Below are 21,295 nucleotides of genomic sequence, written 5' to 3'. Positions count from 1 at the left end.
ATCTCCCCACCTGCCATTCCCTTAAATTTATTTGTATTCTTCAAAGGAATTAAAATCCCTTTGATACTGTTTTTCATTTACTCTTTACCCACATTTTGAAGATTTTAACATGTTAATATGTAGGTATTAAGTCCCATTTCTATTTCCTTTTCATCTCTCCTGCCCAGACTGCAAACAAATAACATTTTTCAGGATTCTTGTTTGCTATTTTCAGTCACTCATCGCTCACAGGCTGCTGCTTACCTTGCCAACATGGTGTGGCAAAGGTGTATCAATCTCTTCCTTGATGTGCATTTGGTTCCATATCCAGTCTCTCTTCTGGCGCTTGTGGCTGACATCGTTTGAACAAAGGTTTTGGGTTGATTTCTGGCTTCCTCCATCAGCAAATGCTGGAGCCAGGAACAATGAGAAAAGTAGAATAAAGTGGCTCATCTTCTTCTGTAGCCTGGAAAGTAATATAGAAATGCAAAAATATAAATAACAGAATCAGATTAAGCAGAGGGAGCACACATAGAGGTGCAAATGGACATTCCTTCTGTAGGGAAGTTTAATCTCTTTGTTTCTTTTCATTTGCCTCAGCATCAAAATTTGAAGGCTTCTTCCTTCTATGAAGCAGTTTTAGCTGGATGACAGCTGTAAAAACCAACACAAAGTATTTCAATTCAATAAAAAGTGAGTTTTGAATGTTGGTATGAAGGCCAGCATCCCCCTGAGTGACTGTCATTACCCTGTGGAGCAGATTCAGAGCCGGGGTCCCCCCTGCGCACAAGGACAGGGCAGCCCCTGGCACCATGGCTGAGCTTGAGTTAACTCCACTTGAAATGAAACATTCAGGCTTGAGAAACCCAAATGCAGTGTTTTGACATGCCCCAACACAAAATATGCTGTAGTCAATATCTTCATATGGAAAATATTGATGTAGAATAAAATCTGGTGGTTCTTTTTTTTTTTTTGGTGGAGAAAGTGATTCGTGTGAAATTTTCAATCAATTCCAAGTACAATACAGCAAATTATCTTTCCTTAAGAGCTCATCTATTGATTCAACTCCTTGTCTTCTGAAACTTTTGGAGACTCACATAAAGTTCCTTTATCCCCTGTTCTCAGGCTTTAACATCTGCAAAATGATAATTTGTGAAATGATTTTCAGGTGAAACTGTATTTTTGCATCCTGTATTAATATTAGCAAACTTTAGGCCTGACTTTCCTATCAGAGGAGTTATTTTAATGTATCAAAGCTGATTCATTTTCTTCCGAAATTTCCCGTTCCCAATATAAAGGATTGTCAGGGAACTTTAACACTCAAGTAATCAGACTTCAAATTGCACATAAATGACTTTCCATTAGCTTTTAGGAGCTGTCAGCATGCACATCAAAAATAAACCTGTTAATTGTGATGAGAAGTTGGCATCACACAGGTTGATAGATGTGAGATTAAATTAATATTTTCATCAGGAAGGTGCTGAGACATTTCCAAAATTACTCTTTGGTAACCAAGCAATCAGTGTTATCCGGTGGTGCAGCATCATTGTCAGTAAAAAAGATTTTATTTACCATGAAATGTTGCTTTCCTCTACTGTTCTCTCTCCCACATTGTTGTACATAAACTGAGGAACATTCCTCCTTTGTGGCTGTGTAGGAAGTGACCGAATAAGGTGGATTTGAAGTTGCTTTTTAATAGATAAGCTGTGTTTAATACAGTTTTCTGGATTCAAACAAAGCTTTTTGATTTAGCTACTTTTTTCTGTTCTATGCACTTAGCTTGACTCTGAATATTTTTAGAAAAATGAGTATGATTTAGCTGTTTTTCTATGCTTTATTTGTGATGATGAATGTTTTATAACTGGAAACTGGAAGGCAGTGATATGATTCTGTTGTGATTGCCTAGGTCTGACTTTCATTGTAAAACTACAAAACATGATAACCAAAGGAAGCCAGTTGGACAATGCCAACCAGCACAGGCTGTGGTTCTGCCAAAGAACAGACTGGAGTGTTGAAAGTCCTTTCCTCTTGTTGCTGTGCTGAGTGGAGCTCTCCTGTAGTGCTGAGCTGCTGCTTGGAAGTTTTAAACCAGAAAGTGCTGACTGAATTATTTAGATATATGTGCATTTCAGCTGAAACTTTAGCTACCCCTTTCACTCAGCGTGTCCATCTTTGGCTTTGTAGATTTTAAATGATGCCATGAAGATTTTTGCCTTTTCTTTTATACCCCTGTTATACCTTTTTACAACTTCTGTACTCCTAGTGCTTTTTGCCTACATTCTTGGACTTGTTTGTTAAGCTAAGAGACTCAACATTTGAGAAGCTTCGTAGCCAGGGATCAGTGTGCCCCAGACCCCAAGGTCCTCTCCAGAACACATTCTGTAAACCAAGATAGAACCATCCAGGGGAAGGTTCCCTGGGGAGGGGGGGCTCACTTGAGCCTCTCATTGGGGAATCTTTGATAGATCTGCTAATTAGTAACACCTATAATGTTATACCCAATGCTGGGGGGAGAGGCGGACACAGAGATAGACTCGGTGGGGTGCATCTCGATGCATATGACCTGGATGTGTGCACCTAAGGATCCTTAAAATAAATACCAAGGTAAAATCCCTTTTCCACTTCTAACCGTGTATGACTCTTGATTTTAAGACCAGGAAAAGGCATCATAAAGAGTCTTCAATTCCTTTAACTCCTCATTAATTGATTCCTTGTTCATATTTCCCCAGCCTTCCTGGTAAGTGAAGGGCTCGTTTGGCAGTAGTTTGGAGGACCTTGGCTGCCTCTGGCACTGCAGATCAAACCCAGATGGAGGTGGGAGAGCCTCTTGCAAAAACTGATTTCTGCTTCACCTCTGGCATCTTTCAAACTGCTCATTTTGGGGAAATGACAGTGCACACTGGAGCTCCCTCTTCTCCAGGGACATGGGAGGTGCCTTGCCCCGTAGGACAGGCTGACCCCGGGGACACTTCCTCCATGGCACCATGCACCTGTTCCCAAATTTGGCAGCTGGCAGCCTTTGCTGAGCCTGTCACTGAATTCCTCCCAGTGTTGAGGAATGCTCTTCCCTGGCAGCACGTACGGAGCGGGGCCCTGCGGAGCAGTGGCGGGATAAGGGCTCTGTCCTGGTGGGAAGGCCGCGTTCCGGGGATGCCGCGTCCCAGGGTTGTCAGCTCTTGACAAGCTGCACTAAATGCTCTCTCTTTTCTGGCCATGACAGTTCTCCTTCCCAGCACTTCTCACTAGAAGTGCCAGAGGCAGCAGCAGAAGGGGTCATTCCCATGCCTGAGCAGGAGAAGGCATTCCCATGGAGCCACAAGCGAGAACGTTTCTGAGGGAGGATAACAAGGGATTATTTACAGGTAGGGATCAGCTTTTGCTTTCTTCCTGTAGGGATCAGCTTTTCCTTTCTTCCTGTGTCTGCTGGGACAGCCAGGACTGAGGGGAGGGAATCAGGTGCATCCCTTCAAGCAGTGACCCCCCAGGCTTCCAGCACAGCTTTGGAATGCACGTGGGTCTCCTGGATGCTTCCACGAGTCCCTGCCCTGCTCTGCCCTCACAACAGCCCCCAGTTATCCCTGTGTTGCTGCCTGATTAGCCCAACAGTTCCAGATTCTTTCAACCTAATCAGGGACCGTAAATGTTCCTGAAAGCTAGCAGGAAATGGTTTATTCAAGCAGCTGAGTTTCTGTCTCTGCTCTTAAATTTTCTTCCAGCAAATGATGGGTTTTCCCACCCATATTATTCATTTTATGTGTTGAATTATTTTAGCAAATAACTCTTGGTCTGCAGGGTACTGTAGACAGTTAACTGAGAAATTCTGGTATTCAAAGTGATTTATGTGACACATGACTCACATAGTGCAGTTTCTTCTTCCAGACTGGGAGTAATTATTAAAAAAATGTCGGGGGGAGATACAGACAATACTGTACTAATTAAAATTTGCTTTTACAGGTTTTTGGCAAGTAATCAACTGTAAAGGTGATGAACAGCTGATGTAAATACAGTCTCCATGTAAAGAAACCACATTGGATGAAATATTCTTATGAACATTTACGGTTTTTTGGTTTTTTTCTGGTATTTGCCTCTCACCTAGTTTGCTTCTCACTCTAAAAGTGTATATTAATGCTTATGCAAGGGTAGTTCAGTTGGCAAAGAAATTTGTTCTATGCTTGTGTGTTAAACAAAGGTTAAACCAGGCTTCTGTACAGAGATTTTAGGAAATGAGGGACACTTGCCTCTGAAATGATGTAATTTTTTGGTCGATCATACTAAAACCTTATGCTTAACTTTGAGAATTTTTCAGTATCCAAAAAACCCAAATAGTGGTAGAGTGGTGATAATGAACATCCTGAGAGAGAAATTTGCTAAAAGTGGCTGTCATACACAAGAAAAGAAACACATTTTAAAAGGGTTATGTCCATGTTGTTGAGATAATTTGCATAACTGACTGTGAGAAAGGCTGGAAATGAAAGATTATTTTTACTTATTGGAATCTGAATGATGTAAATGAAAATGAAAAACCCCATATGAAAAAATTAGTCTTTCTTGGAGTAGACAGCACTGAAAAATTATTTTTCAGATGCAAAAAATATTCTTTGATACACTATCTAAACACCTCCAAAATTGCTGTGCTCAGTGAAACCATGGCAGATACAGAGGGCACAATCTGACCTGGTCTCAGGGAGCAGAATGCCTCCGAACAGCCTGGCCACACAGAATCCATTTTAACATTAATTTCCCATCTGTATGATGGGTAGGACCAAAACTAAATATGTGAATGCAGTGAGCCCTAAGAGACAGAAAGTTAACACACCAAACACAGGAGGGGGATAAATGATCTTTTTTCTTTTCAGTGCTGCAGCTTTGGTGAGCATGCAGAACATTATTAAAGGAAAATAGCCTTAGCAATTCTTAATGCTGCCTTTCACGGGCCATAAAGGGCTGTGCAAACCTGGATTAATAAAGCTCCTCACGTCTCTGAAAAGCCCTGCAGGCAGATAAAAAGCATTATCCCTTCCAAAAGGGGCACTGGAAGCACAGAGGACTGAAACGTGTCTGTGGTGTCCTGACAGGGACCAGGGACAGGAGAGACAATGGTCTCAGGTTTTGCTGTCCCAGTTCCCTCGGCTCAGAACTGGTGCCCATGGCTCCCAGGGGAGCAGCAGAAGGGGTCCCTGCCCAGGTGAGGTTGTTAGGTTGGGATTGGTGCCCATGGCTGTGCCCATGGCTCCCAGGGGAGCAGCAGAAGGGGTCCCTGCCCAGGTGAGGTTGTTAGGTTGGGATTGGTGCCCATGGCTGTGCCCATGGCTCCCAGGGGAGCAGCAGAAGGGGCCCCTGCCCAGGTGAGGTTGTTACCTGTCCCGTTCCCCTCCATCCGCGGGCTGAGCCGTGGTCGTGCCGCGCTGCCGGGGCTCCTGTGGGACAGGAGCTCAGGGCACCCAGTGACAATGGGAACTGGGGAGGTCCTCAAACCTTAGTGACACTGAAACCAGCTGGCTAAGGGAATCGTGCAACGTTTGACTCAGATGAATTATTTTTTTGCATTTGCAGATGTAATTTCTGTCGGGGCAGAACTCGGTGTTTCTCTTTGTCTGTCACATGTCCCCTCACAGCGATCAAAATAGGCCTTTCCTGAGAACATTGTGCTGCTTGTTCCCTTCCAGATTACTGAGCTGATTTCAACGGGCCTCGTGCCTGACTACCTGGGGTTGGATTTCTGATTGTCCTTGTGTGGATTTTATGCATGTGAGAAGTGATTTCCACTGATGACTAAACAGTCTGGAGTGCAAATGCCTGCCTGGAACTGGTTCTAAAGTGCCATTTTATATGCAGTGATTGTACCTTTAAGTAAATAGCCACTTTGATGACTGAACAATCTGGAGTGCAAATGCCTGCCTGAAAACTGATTGGAAAATGACATTTTTCTGCTTGGGATAGTACCTTTGAATGGACACTTCAGCAATATCTTAAGTAAACTTGCTACTTTAAAAATAGCAGTGTTGTGAGAGCACTCGTGGTGCTGCTCAGTTCTTGGTGTGGATGCTGCAGCAGTGTATGAACACAGGTGAGGACATAATTCAGCACTTCTGATTTTGGCTCCTCTTTTATTTATTTTTTTTTTTTCCCCAGGGAAAAAGAATTAATTCTAATCTGAAATCGCTTTGTGATTTCAGCCCCACATTTCTGGTAGGACTGGGGGAAGTGTATTTATGGTTTTCTCCCTGTCTATTCAGCTCACCAGGAAGTTTCTCCTGGATGATGCACAATACAACTTCATGTCATGGATGGATGGACTCCTCAGCGAGGACAGATTTCTCTTCTGGAAATTAAGAAATTTGGCTATAAAAGCCCTGTAAATACTTGCTCTGTATACACTAAAGATTTACTGCCTTGGTGGAAAGAAGGCAGCCAAATTGTGCTCCCAGTCTTTCTGTTACCTCAGATACAGAACTGGGAAAAAATGAGAGAGGCAAGACCTGGTTTGGTGGGATTTCTTTTCTTTTTTTCCTTTTTTATCCTTTTTTTTTTTTCTTTTGAAAGAAGAAAAGCCAGCTGCCCTCCAAGCTAGTGAGTGACAATCTGTGCCCTAAAGATGGGTGAGTAGCAAAAAATGAATCTACCCCCAGCCTCCCAGCGATCCTGACACCCCTGCTTGCATTTTAGCGAGTGACCTGCTGGTTTAAAGTGCTGCAGTGAATCCTGAGAGAAGGCAGAGTGCGAGCTGAAAATAAGAAATGTATGGTCCAAGAAGACATTGGTTGTAAACAGAATGAGTGAGGAAGGATGGTCTTGCTTGTTCCTTGCTGATAAATCTGATTGAGTTGAGAGAGTCCTGTCAGACAGTGAAGCACTAAGGCCCAAAATCTCAAAGGTGGAAGGATTTTTAACCTCTGCTGGTTTCTCTCAATTTCTAGTTAACCTTCTCTTAATGTGCATCTTCAAAAAACTTTCAAAAGCATATTTGCAGTCTGGAGGGTGCTGTCTATGCTCCTACCTGCCTCGTATCTGATAAAGAATGGATTTGTTACAAAATTATTGAATGTGTGTTGCTGGTGTATTCAATTTCCTGTTCACAAATACACATTTGTTTGGCCTTGATCTTGATTTCCCTTTACATAATACCTGCACAGCTCAGAATCAGCTCTGAATTTGGCTTCTGTTAGAATTCAAGAAAACCTCAAAGAATCTCTTTGCCTGTGAAGATTTGGAAGAGATGGGCTGATAGGTTGTGCCTGGTTGTTCTGTGTTCTTTAGGTACCTGTAGCCTTTTGTTGGGTAGGGTTAGTTTAAGCATATCTGGGGATCTGAAACCCTTCTGTTTGTGGAAATGAACCCCTACATGATCTAATAAAAGAAGGCCTGGAGAGTCTGTACAAAAGTTTGCAACTTCCACATAAGTCGAGAATATCTAGGACTTATTTTTCTGTGTCATGTCAAAAATCTTACCCAGGAAAATGAGCCACCCACAAGGAGCTGCTCCTCTGGGTCACGTGCACAAGCTTTGATTCCTATTCTCATTTTTAATCAAATAATTTTCCTGTCAATCTGTAGTAACCTGGTTTTTATCTGAGTTTCTTTCTTGTAAATCTAGTAATTGAGAAGCAAATTAAATATATGTTAATGTTTCTGTTACTGGACTGGTCTTTTCAGGGACCTTAAGGAAGCACTATTTTTGGATTAGCTGAATTAATAATTCTTGAATGACTTCTGTTGTTGAAATGAGAGTTTAACTGAGGGTTGTTTGCTGTGGATGACAGATGTGATGGAGGTAAAACAATGCTTTGCAGTCATTAAAATGAGCAGTGACAGTATAGAATTTCTTCTCATCAGTTTGGTGATGCAGCTAATTGTTGTTTTAAGGGATGACTGCTTTCCTGTGACCATGCTGGTATGTTCAGCAAGAAATCCCCAGTCTTGGTAAATCTGCTGACCTTCTGCCCAGGAGAGAAACACATGTGGAGGTCCATCAGAGCCACACTCAGTCTGAGGTGAGTTAAGCAATCTTCCTCATTTCCCACTCTCAGTGTGCAGATCATGTCTCGTGCCAGGTGCAGAGTCCCTGGCTTTGCTCATTTCTCATGATAATGTTAATTGTCACCACAGAAGCTGTAGAGACACTTGAGAGCTGATGAGAACCAGTTTGAAATGGGACAGATACAATGCATGAAGCACTGAAATATTCTGGGGCTGCTTAAGGGTTCTGACTCTGGCCTTTCTCCTATAGTCACATAATGCTTTGCTTTTCCTGAAGTATTCCCAACATGGATTAGAGTCCCTTAAAGAAGTGGTATTGCCCAATCCTTCCATGCATAAAGTCTTTTACTTCATGTACAAATATGTCAGTACAAAATATAACAAGGGATAAAATGTGCTTAAGCCCAGTGCCCAGTGTAAATGCAGCTGCTGAAATATTTTGATGTCATTTGTGATTAAATTATGAAACCAATTTTTGATGCTGTTTTGTAGCAAATAAAAATATTATCATAAACAGAAAATTTTGGCTTTCCCTTGGTTGTTGACAGCATGGATCCCGTGGAGTTTAAGGTCACAAACTACTCTGCTGTAGCTCTTTACAGCTTCTGGTCCCTGGCAGCAAGTGTATGAGGGCTGAGTGAGGAGCAGGAGTATTCTGGTGTTTAGGGAATATGCTCAAACCCACAGGCAGAGGTTGGGGATTGGTACAGAACATCCTCACCTCATCATCATGGTGTCACACAGATTCTGAGCTCTCTTGGTTTGGAGCATTCAATTTTTTAAGATCAGAAATCTCACAGTACCTATGACTGGTATGATTTATTTACTTTGCAAATGTTTCAGGGGTGAAACAAACAATCAAATGCCAGAAAACGTTCTTGGCCACATGTCTTGTGATGACAGTTGCCAAATGCTGTTGAAGCCAGAGCCATTCTGAGGGGTTAACTTTGGGTTAAATGCAGCCCTTCTGCTCTGAAGTGAGCTGATAAGATGGGTGGGATAACCCTGCACGCTTAGCTTGGAACTGCAGACATTTCCCCCTCTGGATTCCTTGTCCAAGATAAAAAGTTAAGAGGAAGATACCTCCCATCTGGATTAATTATTGATAAAGACAGATGCTGAAAATAGTGATGAAGTGCCAGTGTCACAGACAGGCAAAGAACTTATTCCCTTCCTTGTATCCAAAAGCAAATTTCAGAGATGATCGGGTATACTCCCCCTGGGAAGGGGCTCTCTGTCAGTCTCTGTGACATATTTACCTGGCTGTAGATCCAGCTTTGTTCTCCCTTGCTCTGAGCCAGTTTTCTTTTGCTTATCCCAAACTGAGGTGGCTCCAGTGGGACAGAGAGAGGTGCAGGTGTCTCACTGAGCCCCCTCATCCCCAGCATCCCCCACAGTCCCGTGCTGTTTGATTTTTGGGGAGCAGGAGGACAAGAGAATCCTCCAAGAATTACTTGCTCGTTCCAGTGCAGAAGTGGAATAGTTTGGGCATCTTGGAGGTGTTTGTGATCACTAAAAAGATTTCCCCAGCCTCTCTGAGCAGAAGCTTTGCTCCCTACAGTAAATTGTGTGCACCTTTCAGACTGGATCTGTTCTTGTGCTTCCCCTGGTCAGCTCAGCTCCCAGAGGCTGAAGCTGCCTCAGGGTGTTTCAGAGTTTGGCCAAGCTGAAACAAAATAAGGTACAAATAAGAATAATGTATTGAAGAGCTTTCTCCACTTTCCCTTTGCTTCCACATAAATCCTTGATATCAGAGAGGCCTCCTAGCACAGAGCTCCAGCTGAGTCCCCCTCATTAAGGAAAAGTCCCTCTCCTTTGAGGAACCACTTGCAATAAATATGATTTTTTAAAAAGCACAATGTAGCTGTGTTTACAGCAGATAAAATTTTTTCTCTCCATGTTTTCCTTTAACAAAAGCTCAAGAGCAAAAGTATCTGTCTGGAACAGGAGCATCATGCCCAGGTCACAGTAATTGATATTTATTGCACTAACAGTAATCTGCAGCAGAGGAACCGTGCTCAGCTGGCTCTGTGTGCTCATTCCTTTGTCCAGGGTATTCTCTGGGGTAACTGAATGCATTAGTATTTCCTCTGAAAATTAATGTTGTGGCAGATAAAGAAAGCATGTACATATACATAAATCTCTTGTTTTCTGTCTGGGCAAGAGGCTAAAAAACCAGGGTGTGTCTGGATAGATTTTGTTTAGTGTTCAGTGTTTTTTTCCCTTTTTCAAATATCTCATTCAAATGTCTGTTCATTCTTCTCTATTTCCTGCACTTATCCAACAAGACTTGTAGACCAGGCTTAATTAACTTTAAGACCTTTTATGTCCATCCCTATAGTTACAGTCCTTTCCTGGAACATTTCCATTGTTATAATCTCCGTGTTTGTGAAGTGATGCAAATGATATTAATACTGCTCTTGTGAATTTACAATGAGCCTTTCAATAGTTTTCGTTACAGCTTAGCTCTTGTCAGGAAAATTTCATCTTTAAATCAAAATAAAACTAGGGAAGCAAATTTCCACTTTAATGTGCTGATAAAGGGAAGCTGGAGAGCCTGAAAATTCAGGCCTCAGACACAGGGAAGCTGAAAAAGATGAGGAAAGCTGTTGTAAATTGTGGGACTCTCTTCTGTGTGGATTTGCTTCCATGCGGGAGTGGTTGTGATTTAACAAAGATATTTCTTAAGATGAAGTGGAACCTTTCTCTTTAGAGGCTGTGTAAGTGGAACATTTATTTCTGCCACAGCTCACGTTTTAATCCTGGCCACTGAAAACCCCTTTCTGGTGTGAATGAACCCTTTCTCTTCATCTAAAGAAGCTGAAGGTCAGTCCATATTTGGCAGGTGATGCAGCTCATCACTTCAGAGCAGGGCAATGAGGCAATATATTCCACAGGGAAATGTTCCCCTTTCTTCCTGTTTGGGACTGAAGTCCAAGTGCAATTCAGTAATTCGGTATCTGTTCTAATCCTAAACTTTTACCAAAGCTGCTGCTGGGTAAAATCCAGGGTACAAAGCAAAGGTGTTTGTTAAATGGTGCTACAGAGGATGGAGCTCTGTGATAGCTCTGACCCTGTCCTGTTCACATTTTCATCTTTGTAAAATGAACCCACTGCAAAAAGCATTCCAGCTCTTGTGCTCTCTGCCCTCACTTCTTAATTTGTGTGCTGGATTAAGTGTCTGAGGTGGAGTGCGCTGACTAAAATGTGCAATAATTGTTTATGCTTTAATGAGAGCCTAAACCCCTAAATTAACAGCACGGAGCAAACAGCCAATATACACTAATTCATTGCAGGTTTGGGTTCCTAGAGGACGTGTTCAAAACTCTGATACATTATTGCTAATATTGATTGCTTGGCCTAATCCTAGCAGAATCACAGAATTGTTAAAGTTGGAAAAGGCCTTTAAGATCATGAGCAAATTGATTCTCTTGCAGAGTGACCATGTATATCTGAAAGATAATGACAGCAAAAGCCAGAAAGATAATGCAAATCTCTTCTGAGTTCAGGTCTAGGGCTGAAGGTGGAGGGACGAGTATCCCACAAATAGAAAGGAGAAGCCAGCCTAAAGCTCTGTGCCAGTGGGGATTCTGCTGATGGAGCTGAGCCCATCACAGGAACCATTCCCATCAATGGCAGGATTTCCTATCATTTGCATGACAGCAACACCAGGCCCTTGGTCTCCTCAAGCCAAACTTTGCAAGGTAGACTTTGTGCTCCTCGAGGATTTCCAGACCACAGATTCACAGCAGATAGCATCGTTTAAAGGAAGGGGAAAAGGAAGACTGGTCCTAGCAGAGCATTGCTTAGAAATGTGCACAAAGGCAGGAGAAGGAATTCCAGTGTATCCTCCAGACACGTGCTGGAAGTGGAATTTCCCTTCCCACTGTCAGGCACAATGAGGTGAGGGGCCCCTGTGTGCTGCCAATAACCCACCCTGTGCCTGGTGAGCTCTGCCAGGTGTCAGGAGCACCACTCCAGGTGTTGCTGGTGGGCTTGGGAGAGAGGAGGAAGCAGAGAAATGGGTGACTGCAGTGGGGACAAAGCCAGATGGGCCACTGCTGGTTTGGGGCTTTTTACCAGAGTAATAGGAACAGCGGCCTCTGTCACCTCAAGTTGTGACAGAGGATGCTGGGGAAACTGGACAGGAACAGAAGGGTCTTGGTGACAACTGGGACAATAAAACTGACCTCTTTGGGTTTTGAAAATGAGGAATTTAAAACATTTCTGCCTTTTTGTCTACCTCTAACTACGATGGTGCTCTGTAACTCCTGGCATTTCTGATAGCAGTGTTGGGGTAGAAGAACAGTCTTTCCTCTCTGCTGCTCTTTGGGAAGGTACCTGTGCAATTTCCCTAATTTGTCCAGGTGACCATGCTTGCCTTCTCTAAAATACCGGGCATTTTTCACTGTAAGTTCTGGACTTTTGTGGATAATACTTGATAAAGCTTTCACATGCAGCTGCTAATCTATTGTAAGAGTTTTGCTCTCTGTCTTACACAAAAATACCTTTCTGGAGAAAAGTCTTCCAGAGTGTTCACCTCTTGACCCTCTCTGGTTTACTGATGATAAACCTTTACTGGGGTATTCTCAGAGCACCAAAACTGAAATGTATGCAGTGCAACGGAGGGATAAGTTGCCCTTGTGCCCTTCTCCTGCCTTTGCCAGCACTAGAAAACCCAGGGCTTGAGCTGCTTCAGGTCCTGTGAATGTCCTAATTAGCACCTGGGAGGGTTGGGCCCCAAATCTCACTGCCTGCCTAAGAGAGGTGTACAGCAGCAAATGTACAGATCAGACCCATGGCACAAACAACTTCCATTTCAGCAGTCTGAGAGAACCTAACATATTCAGCACAAGCTTGCTTTCAAAATATAGCTAGTTCCATTCTTATTGACAAATCTGAAATTCAGATGCAGATGAGTGAAAATCAAATGAAAGGGGCTGATTTGTATTCCTGCACTGAAGAACTGCAAACAGGTTCTTCACAATTTTTTATTAATTTTGCATATTCCAAGGCCAGCCTCACTGCAGAGTTCAGGAGGTGCAGCGGTGAGCGGTGTGGTGAGGAACCCATTCTGTGCAGGTCTCTGGGGGCAGCTCAGGCTGAGCCCTGGGAATGGTTGGAGCCCCAGGAAAGGGGCTGGGAGCTGGCACTGACTGTGCACAGCACAGGGCACAGGGGGCTGTGGCACAGCCAGAGACATGGCAGGAGCCAAGGGCTCAGGAGGGAGAGGGAGACTTTGGCACTCTTGGACTGTGAGGGGATAAAAGCCCAGGGGTTCCTTGGTTGGGACCCATCCTGGGGGGCACCAGCTCGGGCTGTTCTGTGTTACTGCACTGGGAATAAATGGCTTTATGGAATGAGATGTCTGAGACTGCCCTGGGAAACCTGGGCTGGAACTGGGAAGGAATCCTGGTACACACTGAGGGTGTGTGTAGGGAGCCAAGCAGGACCTGTTGGATCCTGGAGCTTGGAAGAGGCTCCAGCCCCGGCAGGGACAGTCTGGGGGTGGGAGTCAGACTGCCTGAGTCCCTCCTGGATGGCTGGGCAGGGGAGTTTCCTGGACAGATGTGCCCTCATTTTGCACACCTTTATTCCCAGCATTGCTCGGTGGGACCTCTGGGCGTGCAGGGGCTCTGTGCCTGGGCTGAGGACAGGCTCTGGAGCGGGGCCCCTCAGAGTTCCTTGGCAGCAGAACTGGTGGCTCCTGGTCATGAGCATGACACCAGAGTGTTTGTCTTCTGTGTTTGCGACACCTGCATGGCCCTTGGAGGAGCAGGGCTCTGAAGGGAAGCCCACAGGTGGATCCAAAAGACGTATCGTGGATCAAACGAGTGTCCAGCTCCAGGCTTGCCAAGGTCTGTTCTCCTCCAGCTCTTCCAAGGCCTGTGTGGGAATGGGTCCAGGGATTTTGAGCTGGGCACCTCTCTGTCCTAGCAAACCTCCAGTCTGCACTAATAATTCCTCTCTGCTGTGCTCAGGGGAGGAAGGGAAACCACTCACACCAGCGCTAAACTTTGAGGGGTTTCCAGTTTGTAAACCCACAAGGATAACAAGGGAAACCCGTTGGTTAAAAAAAAGAAGACACCAAAGTAATTTCATGCCCAACAAATTTCTCACAAAACCAGGGAACCTCTTATTTTCTTCTTGGCACTAACATGGGAACTTCTGAATTAAACTTCTAGAACCTGAGAAAAACCTGGAATTAGGATGAAAATAGAATGAAGATTCCTTATAGAAACCTCAGCTGCCAGAAATAATCAGTTATCTCGATTCTGTGACCCTCTGCTCTTTTAGAAAATATAAAGTATTGTTTGGCCTGAATTAAGCCTGTAGTTTTGTAGACAAGTACCCTGACAAGAAAAGAGAATTTCACAAAAGTTTTTCTATTTTTGATTTGAAATATTAATTGAAGTAATTGGTTTATGGATGGACAGTGAAGTCCTTTGTTCCATAAGGGCTGTAAATCAGAGCAGTTTCTGAACCATGCCCAGTGATTTTTACCTCTATCCTGTTTTCAGAGCAGTTTCCCTCAGCAGAGGCAGGATGTGAAGCAAAGCTGGCAGCAGGGCTGTTAACTCTGCCCTGCCTCAGCTGCCTCCGTGCCCCACATCCAGCACTCTGCGAGCTGCACATTGCTCAGGGACATGCTCTTCTTCCAGGACACAATTTCAGTGTTAAAACTTGTTTTAAAAATGTTTAGAGAACAGTTTTATGGTCTTCTGTTAAAGAGCAAAGCTTTGGAAAATGCTTCCTGTTGCATTGCAGTGCAGCTGTAGCAGCCTGAAAAATAACCCCAGGTTTGTGGCTTTGTGGGAAAAGAAGGAATGATTTTTAAATTGAGTTTATCCTTTGCTTTCAAATTAAATTCACATCCTTCTCTATAGTAAACTGTACTGTTCTAAGGCTCTCATATGCTAAATGAATCCTGTGTCCTTTTCTCCCGTGGGTCACCCTTTAGGAATGATTTTTAATTTGAGTTTATCCTTTGCTTTCAAATTAAATTCACATCCTTCTCTATAGTAAACTGTACTGTTCTAAGGCTCTCATATGCTAAATGAATCCTGTGTCCTTTTCTCCCGTGGGTCACCCTTTATTTCAGGATAAAATGTACCGCCTGGAGATACCAGAGATAAATTTCAAGTCAGCATTTCTGTGATTTGTTTCTGGTATATGGGTTGTTGTTACAAGGCACAAATTAACCCAAGATGAGAAGCTTTTGTAAATCATTGGAGCATCCTTGCTTTTGTCTAATATATTTTTCTGCATGAACATCTATAATACTGTGTGCTTTTACAAATGCTGGTCTAATGATTTATGTTCACAGGGGGCAGGGGCACATTGATTAACTACACCTTTGTTAACTGCAGAAACAGCCAACTTGGAATGTTTCTGGGATCTAAGAATGGAAGAGCTTTTCTCACAGAAATTCATCTTCTTCCATATCTTATTTTTTTCCTTGCATTTCTTTCCTTCCTTTATCTTTATTACAGCGTGACAGCCAGCACAGTAAGGTGCTGTGCACACTGACAGTCCCACTATTGCAGAATAGATTTCTTACAGAAAAACCACTATCAGTTCATCTCTTATGCATAAATGCTTTGTCTCTGCAAGCTGTACAGCGAGCTTGTTAGCTCAGGGACCTGCTACACTGGCTCGAGGATGAGATAAAAGCCTTTTCAACCAACTTTTTGTGTCAAGCCACTGCTCATAAAATAACTCATCAGAAAAAAAATGCGTCTTTGTGAGCCACTGAGATCAAGAACCCTCTGAAATAAGAATGGCTGGTCTTTTAGAACAGGATCTGTAAAACCTGGCACTACAGTGTTAGGGTGCTAAAGTACTTGGGATGCTTTAAACTTGGGAATTAGGAGACCGAATCACTGATCTGAGTTTGTATAAACTCCCCTCTTAGTTCTAAACAGACATGCCAGAGCTGGCCAGAGCTCATGGCTGTCACCTCTTGGCCCTGGGCACAGCAAAGCCACCACCTTAAAGACAGACCCCAAATCCACCCCCAACTCAATAAAACATTTGCATCAAATCACAGCCCAGCGGACCCCACCTTACTGCAAACAGTCCTGGACCTTCACCTGTCCCCACCACGAGTGAAATCCCTTCCTAAAGGCTTTACAGGTGCAATTTGCAGCACAATCTCCACTTCTTTTCCATTATGAATGAACAGCGATCATGGTCATGATCTCTTTTCCATTACCAGCAACACAATCTAAATATTACAACACAATACTCCAAAAAAGCATGAAATGTCTCTTTTTTTACACAATCTGGGAATACTGTGGTATACCCCAACAAAGCCAGAGATTTTCCTCTTCCAGTGTCAATTGTAAACAGCTCTGCTGTTTGTGCTTAACTTTCTGTGGGTGCCATCAATGTAAGGCCCAAAGGATTTGGTGGATATGTATAAAATTCATAGCCCATTTGCTGCTAGTTCTTAAATTATTTAAGACATTTGGAAATTATATGGGTGGAGGTAAAAAACCCTTTGAAATGAACTCCATAGCTGAAGGACAGAAAATAACTTTTATCTCTTACCCGAGTCCGAGGTGGCGGAGCTTCGGTCGCAAACTAAACCCAACAGTATCCCAAAATGTTAAGCAGAATACTAAAAACGAAGATCAAATAGAAAAATCCACTTCTCTTTTCGTTAAGCAATACTGGGAGTGTTCAGCTCTCCAGTCTCCAAGGTTTTCCAGCTGGGAGTCAGCCTTTTCCCATCCTGCATCCCGGCATCCTGTTATTGTTCCAAGTCTTAGTAATAGAGTGAGAAAAGGGAGTGGAGGAAACAAGATAAACTTAGCCTTATTATTGCTCTATCTACTTATTTGTTGCTGACTCTAATGAGGGAACTGAATAAAAGGAAACTGGCTCCGAGAGAAACACCAGAGTTGGTCTGTTATTTAGCATTGTTTTAGAGAGAGTTTTAGGAGCTGACAAATATCTGAGAGGTACTTTTGGTGTCTGACACTGGATCAGCACAGACTACGCCTGCTTTGCACAAACAGGATTTTCAAAGCACTTTGGAAGTGTCCCACCTATAAGAATTTTTATACCTGGAAACCAAAAAGGTAGAGCCTTCCTGTTGATGAGACTGGGCTCCTGCTAAGCTCTGTCAGTGCTGGATGTAAAAATGAAATTCACAGTATTTTTCACAGGTAAAGTGAAGACCCGAGGAGCAAGGCAGTGTAGGTGGGCCTTTGAGAAGGAGAAAATGTTGATAACACCTTGGTTATGGTGAGTTCTAAGTCTGGAGACCACTCAGGGCAGAGGGAAGGGGAAGCCTCAGTGTTAAACTGAACACATGGGTGTAGCTCTGGCATTGTGCAGTACAAATGAAAGAGGATTTTTTTCACTAAATAATGCAGAAGAAAACTGAGAAGTGTGGGGCTTACTCAAAACTCACTCTTTTGAGCCACTTATAACAAATGTAGGCAAATGTTCAATGTATCTTAAGTATGACTTTAATAACTTTAATTATTGAATTAAATTTTTAATGTTATTCCACAGTTAAATACTCTCTTGCCCCTATTTGTCATCACAGTCCAGCACAGGTGGTGGCATTGATTTCCTGCCTTGCCAGAAGGCTGACGTTGGTCAGATTGTTTCACATTTTCATGGTGTACAGCAGTGAAGATGAATGGCTTCTAAAGGAATTTGTTGCATTAATTATTAAAAAAAAAAAGGAGACATTTTTCAAAGTCTTGAGTAAGGAGCTCACAGAGTCCAGTTTCCTTGCAGGAAAATAAGCTGTTAAACAAGCTGTGTCACTGCTGAGAGAGGAGCAGGGAGATGTTGATAGGGGTTTTCCAGGGAAGTGCATGATCTGGTCAGGATGCAGCTCTGTGATAATCTGGTGCCCACAGCAGGCAAAGGCCCCAGATAGGATTTACCCTTGCAAGGGGCTCCAACTGCATTTACAGCCCTTGGTGCCTTTGATGTCCCTGTGTGGGGCCTGGGAGTGAGGGTGACATTCGGCTGCTCCAAGGAAAGGAGGAGGGAAGGGAGTCATCCTGTCTGCTCAAGAGGGAAAAGAGGAGACCCCAGGGCTCTGTGTGCCCTGGGGCAACAGGCTGACGTCGTCCAGGTCTGTTTCAATGCCTGCTAAATTACCTTCCTATTATCTGATTTGCTTCATCTCCCCCAAAAAGCTCAAGGCAAGAAGTGAGAAAGTTTCTAAAAGCCTTTTCACATGCTCTGCTTCAGAGCTCAATAGAAAACTGAAAACCATTTGTAAGTTTAAGAGGAAGATACTTCCATTGAAATTTTAGAGACCTGATTTACCATCTAAACCCTTCCTATTATACTTTATAGATTTCACCTCTGCTGAACTGATCCTTAAGGTTTTCTTTCTAGCTATGAGGAAAGGTCCATTGAGGTTTTATGGAATGAAGAACCAATTCTTGCAGGCCCCTCCACCAGCAGCAGAGCCCCTGATGGTTCAGAGTGCCCTGTGCCCTCTGGCTGATCCCAGACATTTGCCCTGCTGTCCCTCCTAGGCAGTGAATGCCACCATGTTTTAAAGCTGCTGACACAAAATGCTGGCAAGCAGGATTTCTTGTAGATCTTAGACTTTCAGACTTTATCATTGGGGCCAAATCATAAGACTTTGGAAAAATTCCTTGGTGGCTCACGCTTTCTGCAAGCCAGAGGGTAATGTTTCAAAAATATTATTAATTCACACAAGTTCTGCTAATGAGAAAAATCCTTTGCATGATCAGACAACGCTGGCACCTTTTAGGTGTCTGATTTTGTGTATGAAATATTATTTAACAGCCCAGCTTGTGGAAGTGAAGGGAACAGGTAAAAAATGAACAGAAACCTCAGCACACACCATCTGTGTGACTCATGGACGGAGATGGTGGCACGAGCAAAAGGAGTGACAATTATTTACTCGGCCTTTCACGGTGTTCTCCTGCTGTTCCTTTCTCCAAATGACATCAGGCCCTTTTCCGTTCAGCTCTGCTGTACAGGTTTTCTTCCATGTTATATCCAGCTGCCCTCACTGGATCATTTGCTTCTTTCCACATGCTTTTCCCACAGATGTTCATTAGCTGCTGCTTTGGGACTCTGTGGCACCTGCTTTAGGTATGTCTGGTTCAGATCAGCATCTCTTTCTGTGAAACTCTGAGTTTAGCTTGTGGTATTTAATTGCTGGAGTCTGAGCAATTTGCCAGACTAGTAAAGTTTAAAATAGTCTTCCCTCTCTTCAATGATGGGGTAGAGCTCAACTTTGCTTTAAAGGTGCTTGTGCGTAGTTTGAATTTGACATTTGTGGGAATCTGAAGTAATAACTGCTACTGCTGAGAGGAATAATGTGTTATAATGGGCAGAAACACAGCCCTCACTCAGCACATGAAATCTGTTAAGTCTGACTGCTCTCACTATGCACAGACACCCGTGAGGGGCTTAGTGTAAGTTATGGGTTGATAAGTGCACAGAATAAATGTGAGACTAAAGCACCTTTCTTCAGAATTAGATTTATCTGTTGCTGAGGAGATTGGTCAGGTGGTCTGGAGCTCTGGTTTCTCTGCTCGCTGTGTACCCTGCAAAGCAGGCTGCCTTGTGGTCACAGCTGGTGTCAGGTTTGCACTGTTTCAAGTTTGTTCTTGTTTGCTGTCCCATCTGGTCAGCGCTCTGGGAAGTTCTCCTCAAAGAACTCATGGAAAACACAGTTGTAGGAACAAGTTTGTTGCTTTCCTAACCAGCACAAATCCCAGCAAAGTGGATAAAGCAGCCCATGCCTTTCACTGAGAGAGAGTTTTCCTTTTCTTCACAAGTAATTCGAGTTATGGTGACATTCCTTATGATAAATAAGCCCTTCTTGATAAGCACAGTCATCAAAACCAAAGACAGCTATTGACACAGCTGCAACTAATAATCTTTTAATCCTCGTCCTACCATCTGACTCTCACTAGGGAAGGGTTTTACCCTTGGCAGTACAGCCCAGGAATGCTTTTGTAACAGTTTATAAAAGTTTGCCTTAGTAGTCTGCCTTGCTAAGCCCAGCACATTACAGGCACTGTGCAAGCGAAGGTCTGCCAAGACTGGGAATCCAGTCACAGCAGTGATACTGGGTCAGGACTTCTCTGACCAGTTAGGAAATATGGTAGGGGAGAGCACAGGCTATCCTTCAGTTATAAAAAGAAACCCCAAATGCTAATTTTGAGTAGCTCAGCTAATCACTGTAAAATCCCTCCCACCTGAAATGTGCAATTGTATCTGATGGCTGTCTGCAGCCTCTCTGGAAGGAGCATTACTTGAGGTTTAAAAAATAACAATTCCTGCTCCATGTGGAAGGCATAATCTCTGCAGCACGTTGTGTTGTTATTTCTGGGCCTTTAATCAGGGCAGTGCAGTGCTCTTAGCCATTTCCACTCGGTCACTGGTTTCCTTTCTGTCACAGCTTGAGGTGTGCATCCTGGAGGGACTCTGACTCAGCTTCCTTTTGTCAGGTTTCTTAAACAAAGCAATGTAGCTCTGATTTGTTTTTAATTTAAGGTGTATTTAAAAAAACCAAACGGATGAAGAACTTTAAAAATTTTTAACGTTTTAAAAAACTGCTGGTGGCATTGGATGTTCGCTGGGGAGGTGTGATAGCATTTGCTGAGATGTTTTCCAGAGCATTGTTCTGGCTGTACCACACTCATTTCACTACACCACATCTCTTGTGGAAGGGTCAGTCCCATCATCCTTAATGAGACCCAATGCTTCATAAAGAATAATGACCACAGGGTTTTTTTCCTAAAATTTTCATCAGGGAACAATCCCAAATGATCTGGTTGCCTTGTTTGGAAATGACAGGAAAGAATAGATGGTACAAAATGCACCCACATTGTACTAAAACTCTGTAACACCCTGAGCAGGAGCCATAAAATGGAACTGCGTCACCACTGAGCTGAAGGAAGGAATCATGAATCCTTTTGATGTGTTCACTGAAGACACAGTCCACAAGGACTTGGAACAACAAGCCTGCAGGCTAATTCTGGCACACTAACCTTTCCATGGGATTTCAGTTGGAAGAGCAGGTCTGGTGTAGAGGTGTGACGCTGAGAGAAAGTTTTCCACCATTTTTTTTGATAAACAAACTTTGTTTCGGTGAATTTTTTTTTCACCCACAGAACATATCTGTTGTGATCGGAATGCCCCTTAAAACAGAAACTCAAACCAACACAATCTGATCTTAAACAAAAGGGATGGAAATCATCATCCTTCATTCCTGAACTCGGTTGGTTGGTTGTCGAAGAGCCCAGCTTTCACCTCTGACTGGTGGTGGAAATAGGAGGCTCATGTTTTGGTGTAGAAGAGGTTCTCTCTGCTATGC

The 21,295-nt window shown here is 43.3% G+C and overlaps 1 protein-coding gene across 3 annotated transcripts in view; it reads right to left on the bottom strand.

Moving 5' to 3' along the window:
* Nucleotides 1-16,728, bottom strand: part of CDH5 (cadherin 5) — a 29,802-nt gene extending 13,074 nt beyond the window's left edge. Inside the window, exons 1-2 of one of the 3 annotated variants that reach the window (XM_008635487.2) lie at nucleotides 16,510-16,728; nucleotides 244-445 (exon numbers count right to left, since the gene is read on the bottom strand). In XM_008635487.2, coding sequence (XP_008633709.1) covers nucleotides 244-432 — 189 coding nt within the window. In that variant the 5' untranslated portion in view covers nucleotides 433-445; nucleotides 16,510-16,728. Of the gene's footprint in view, nucleotides 1-243; nucleotides 446-5,337; nucleotides 5,468-16,509 lie in introns of those variants that run through there. The other 2 variants (XM_017736590.1, XM_017736589.1) reach the window with 2 other exon arrangements.
* Between the last annotated feature and the right edge of the window lie 4,567 nt (nucleotides 16,729-21,295).

The sequence above is a fragment of the Corvus brachyrhynchos genome, unplaced genomic scaffold (genome assembly GCF_000691975.1).
Source record: "Corvus brachyrhynchos isolate BGI_N302 unplaced genomic scaffold, ASM69197v1 scaffold66, whole genome shotgun sequence".
Lineage (NCBI taxonomy): Eukaryota > Metazoa > Chordata > Aves > Passeriformes > Corvidae > Corvus > Corvus brachyrhynchos.
This window is presented reverse-complemented; position numbering and strand designations above follow the sequence as displayed.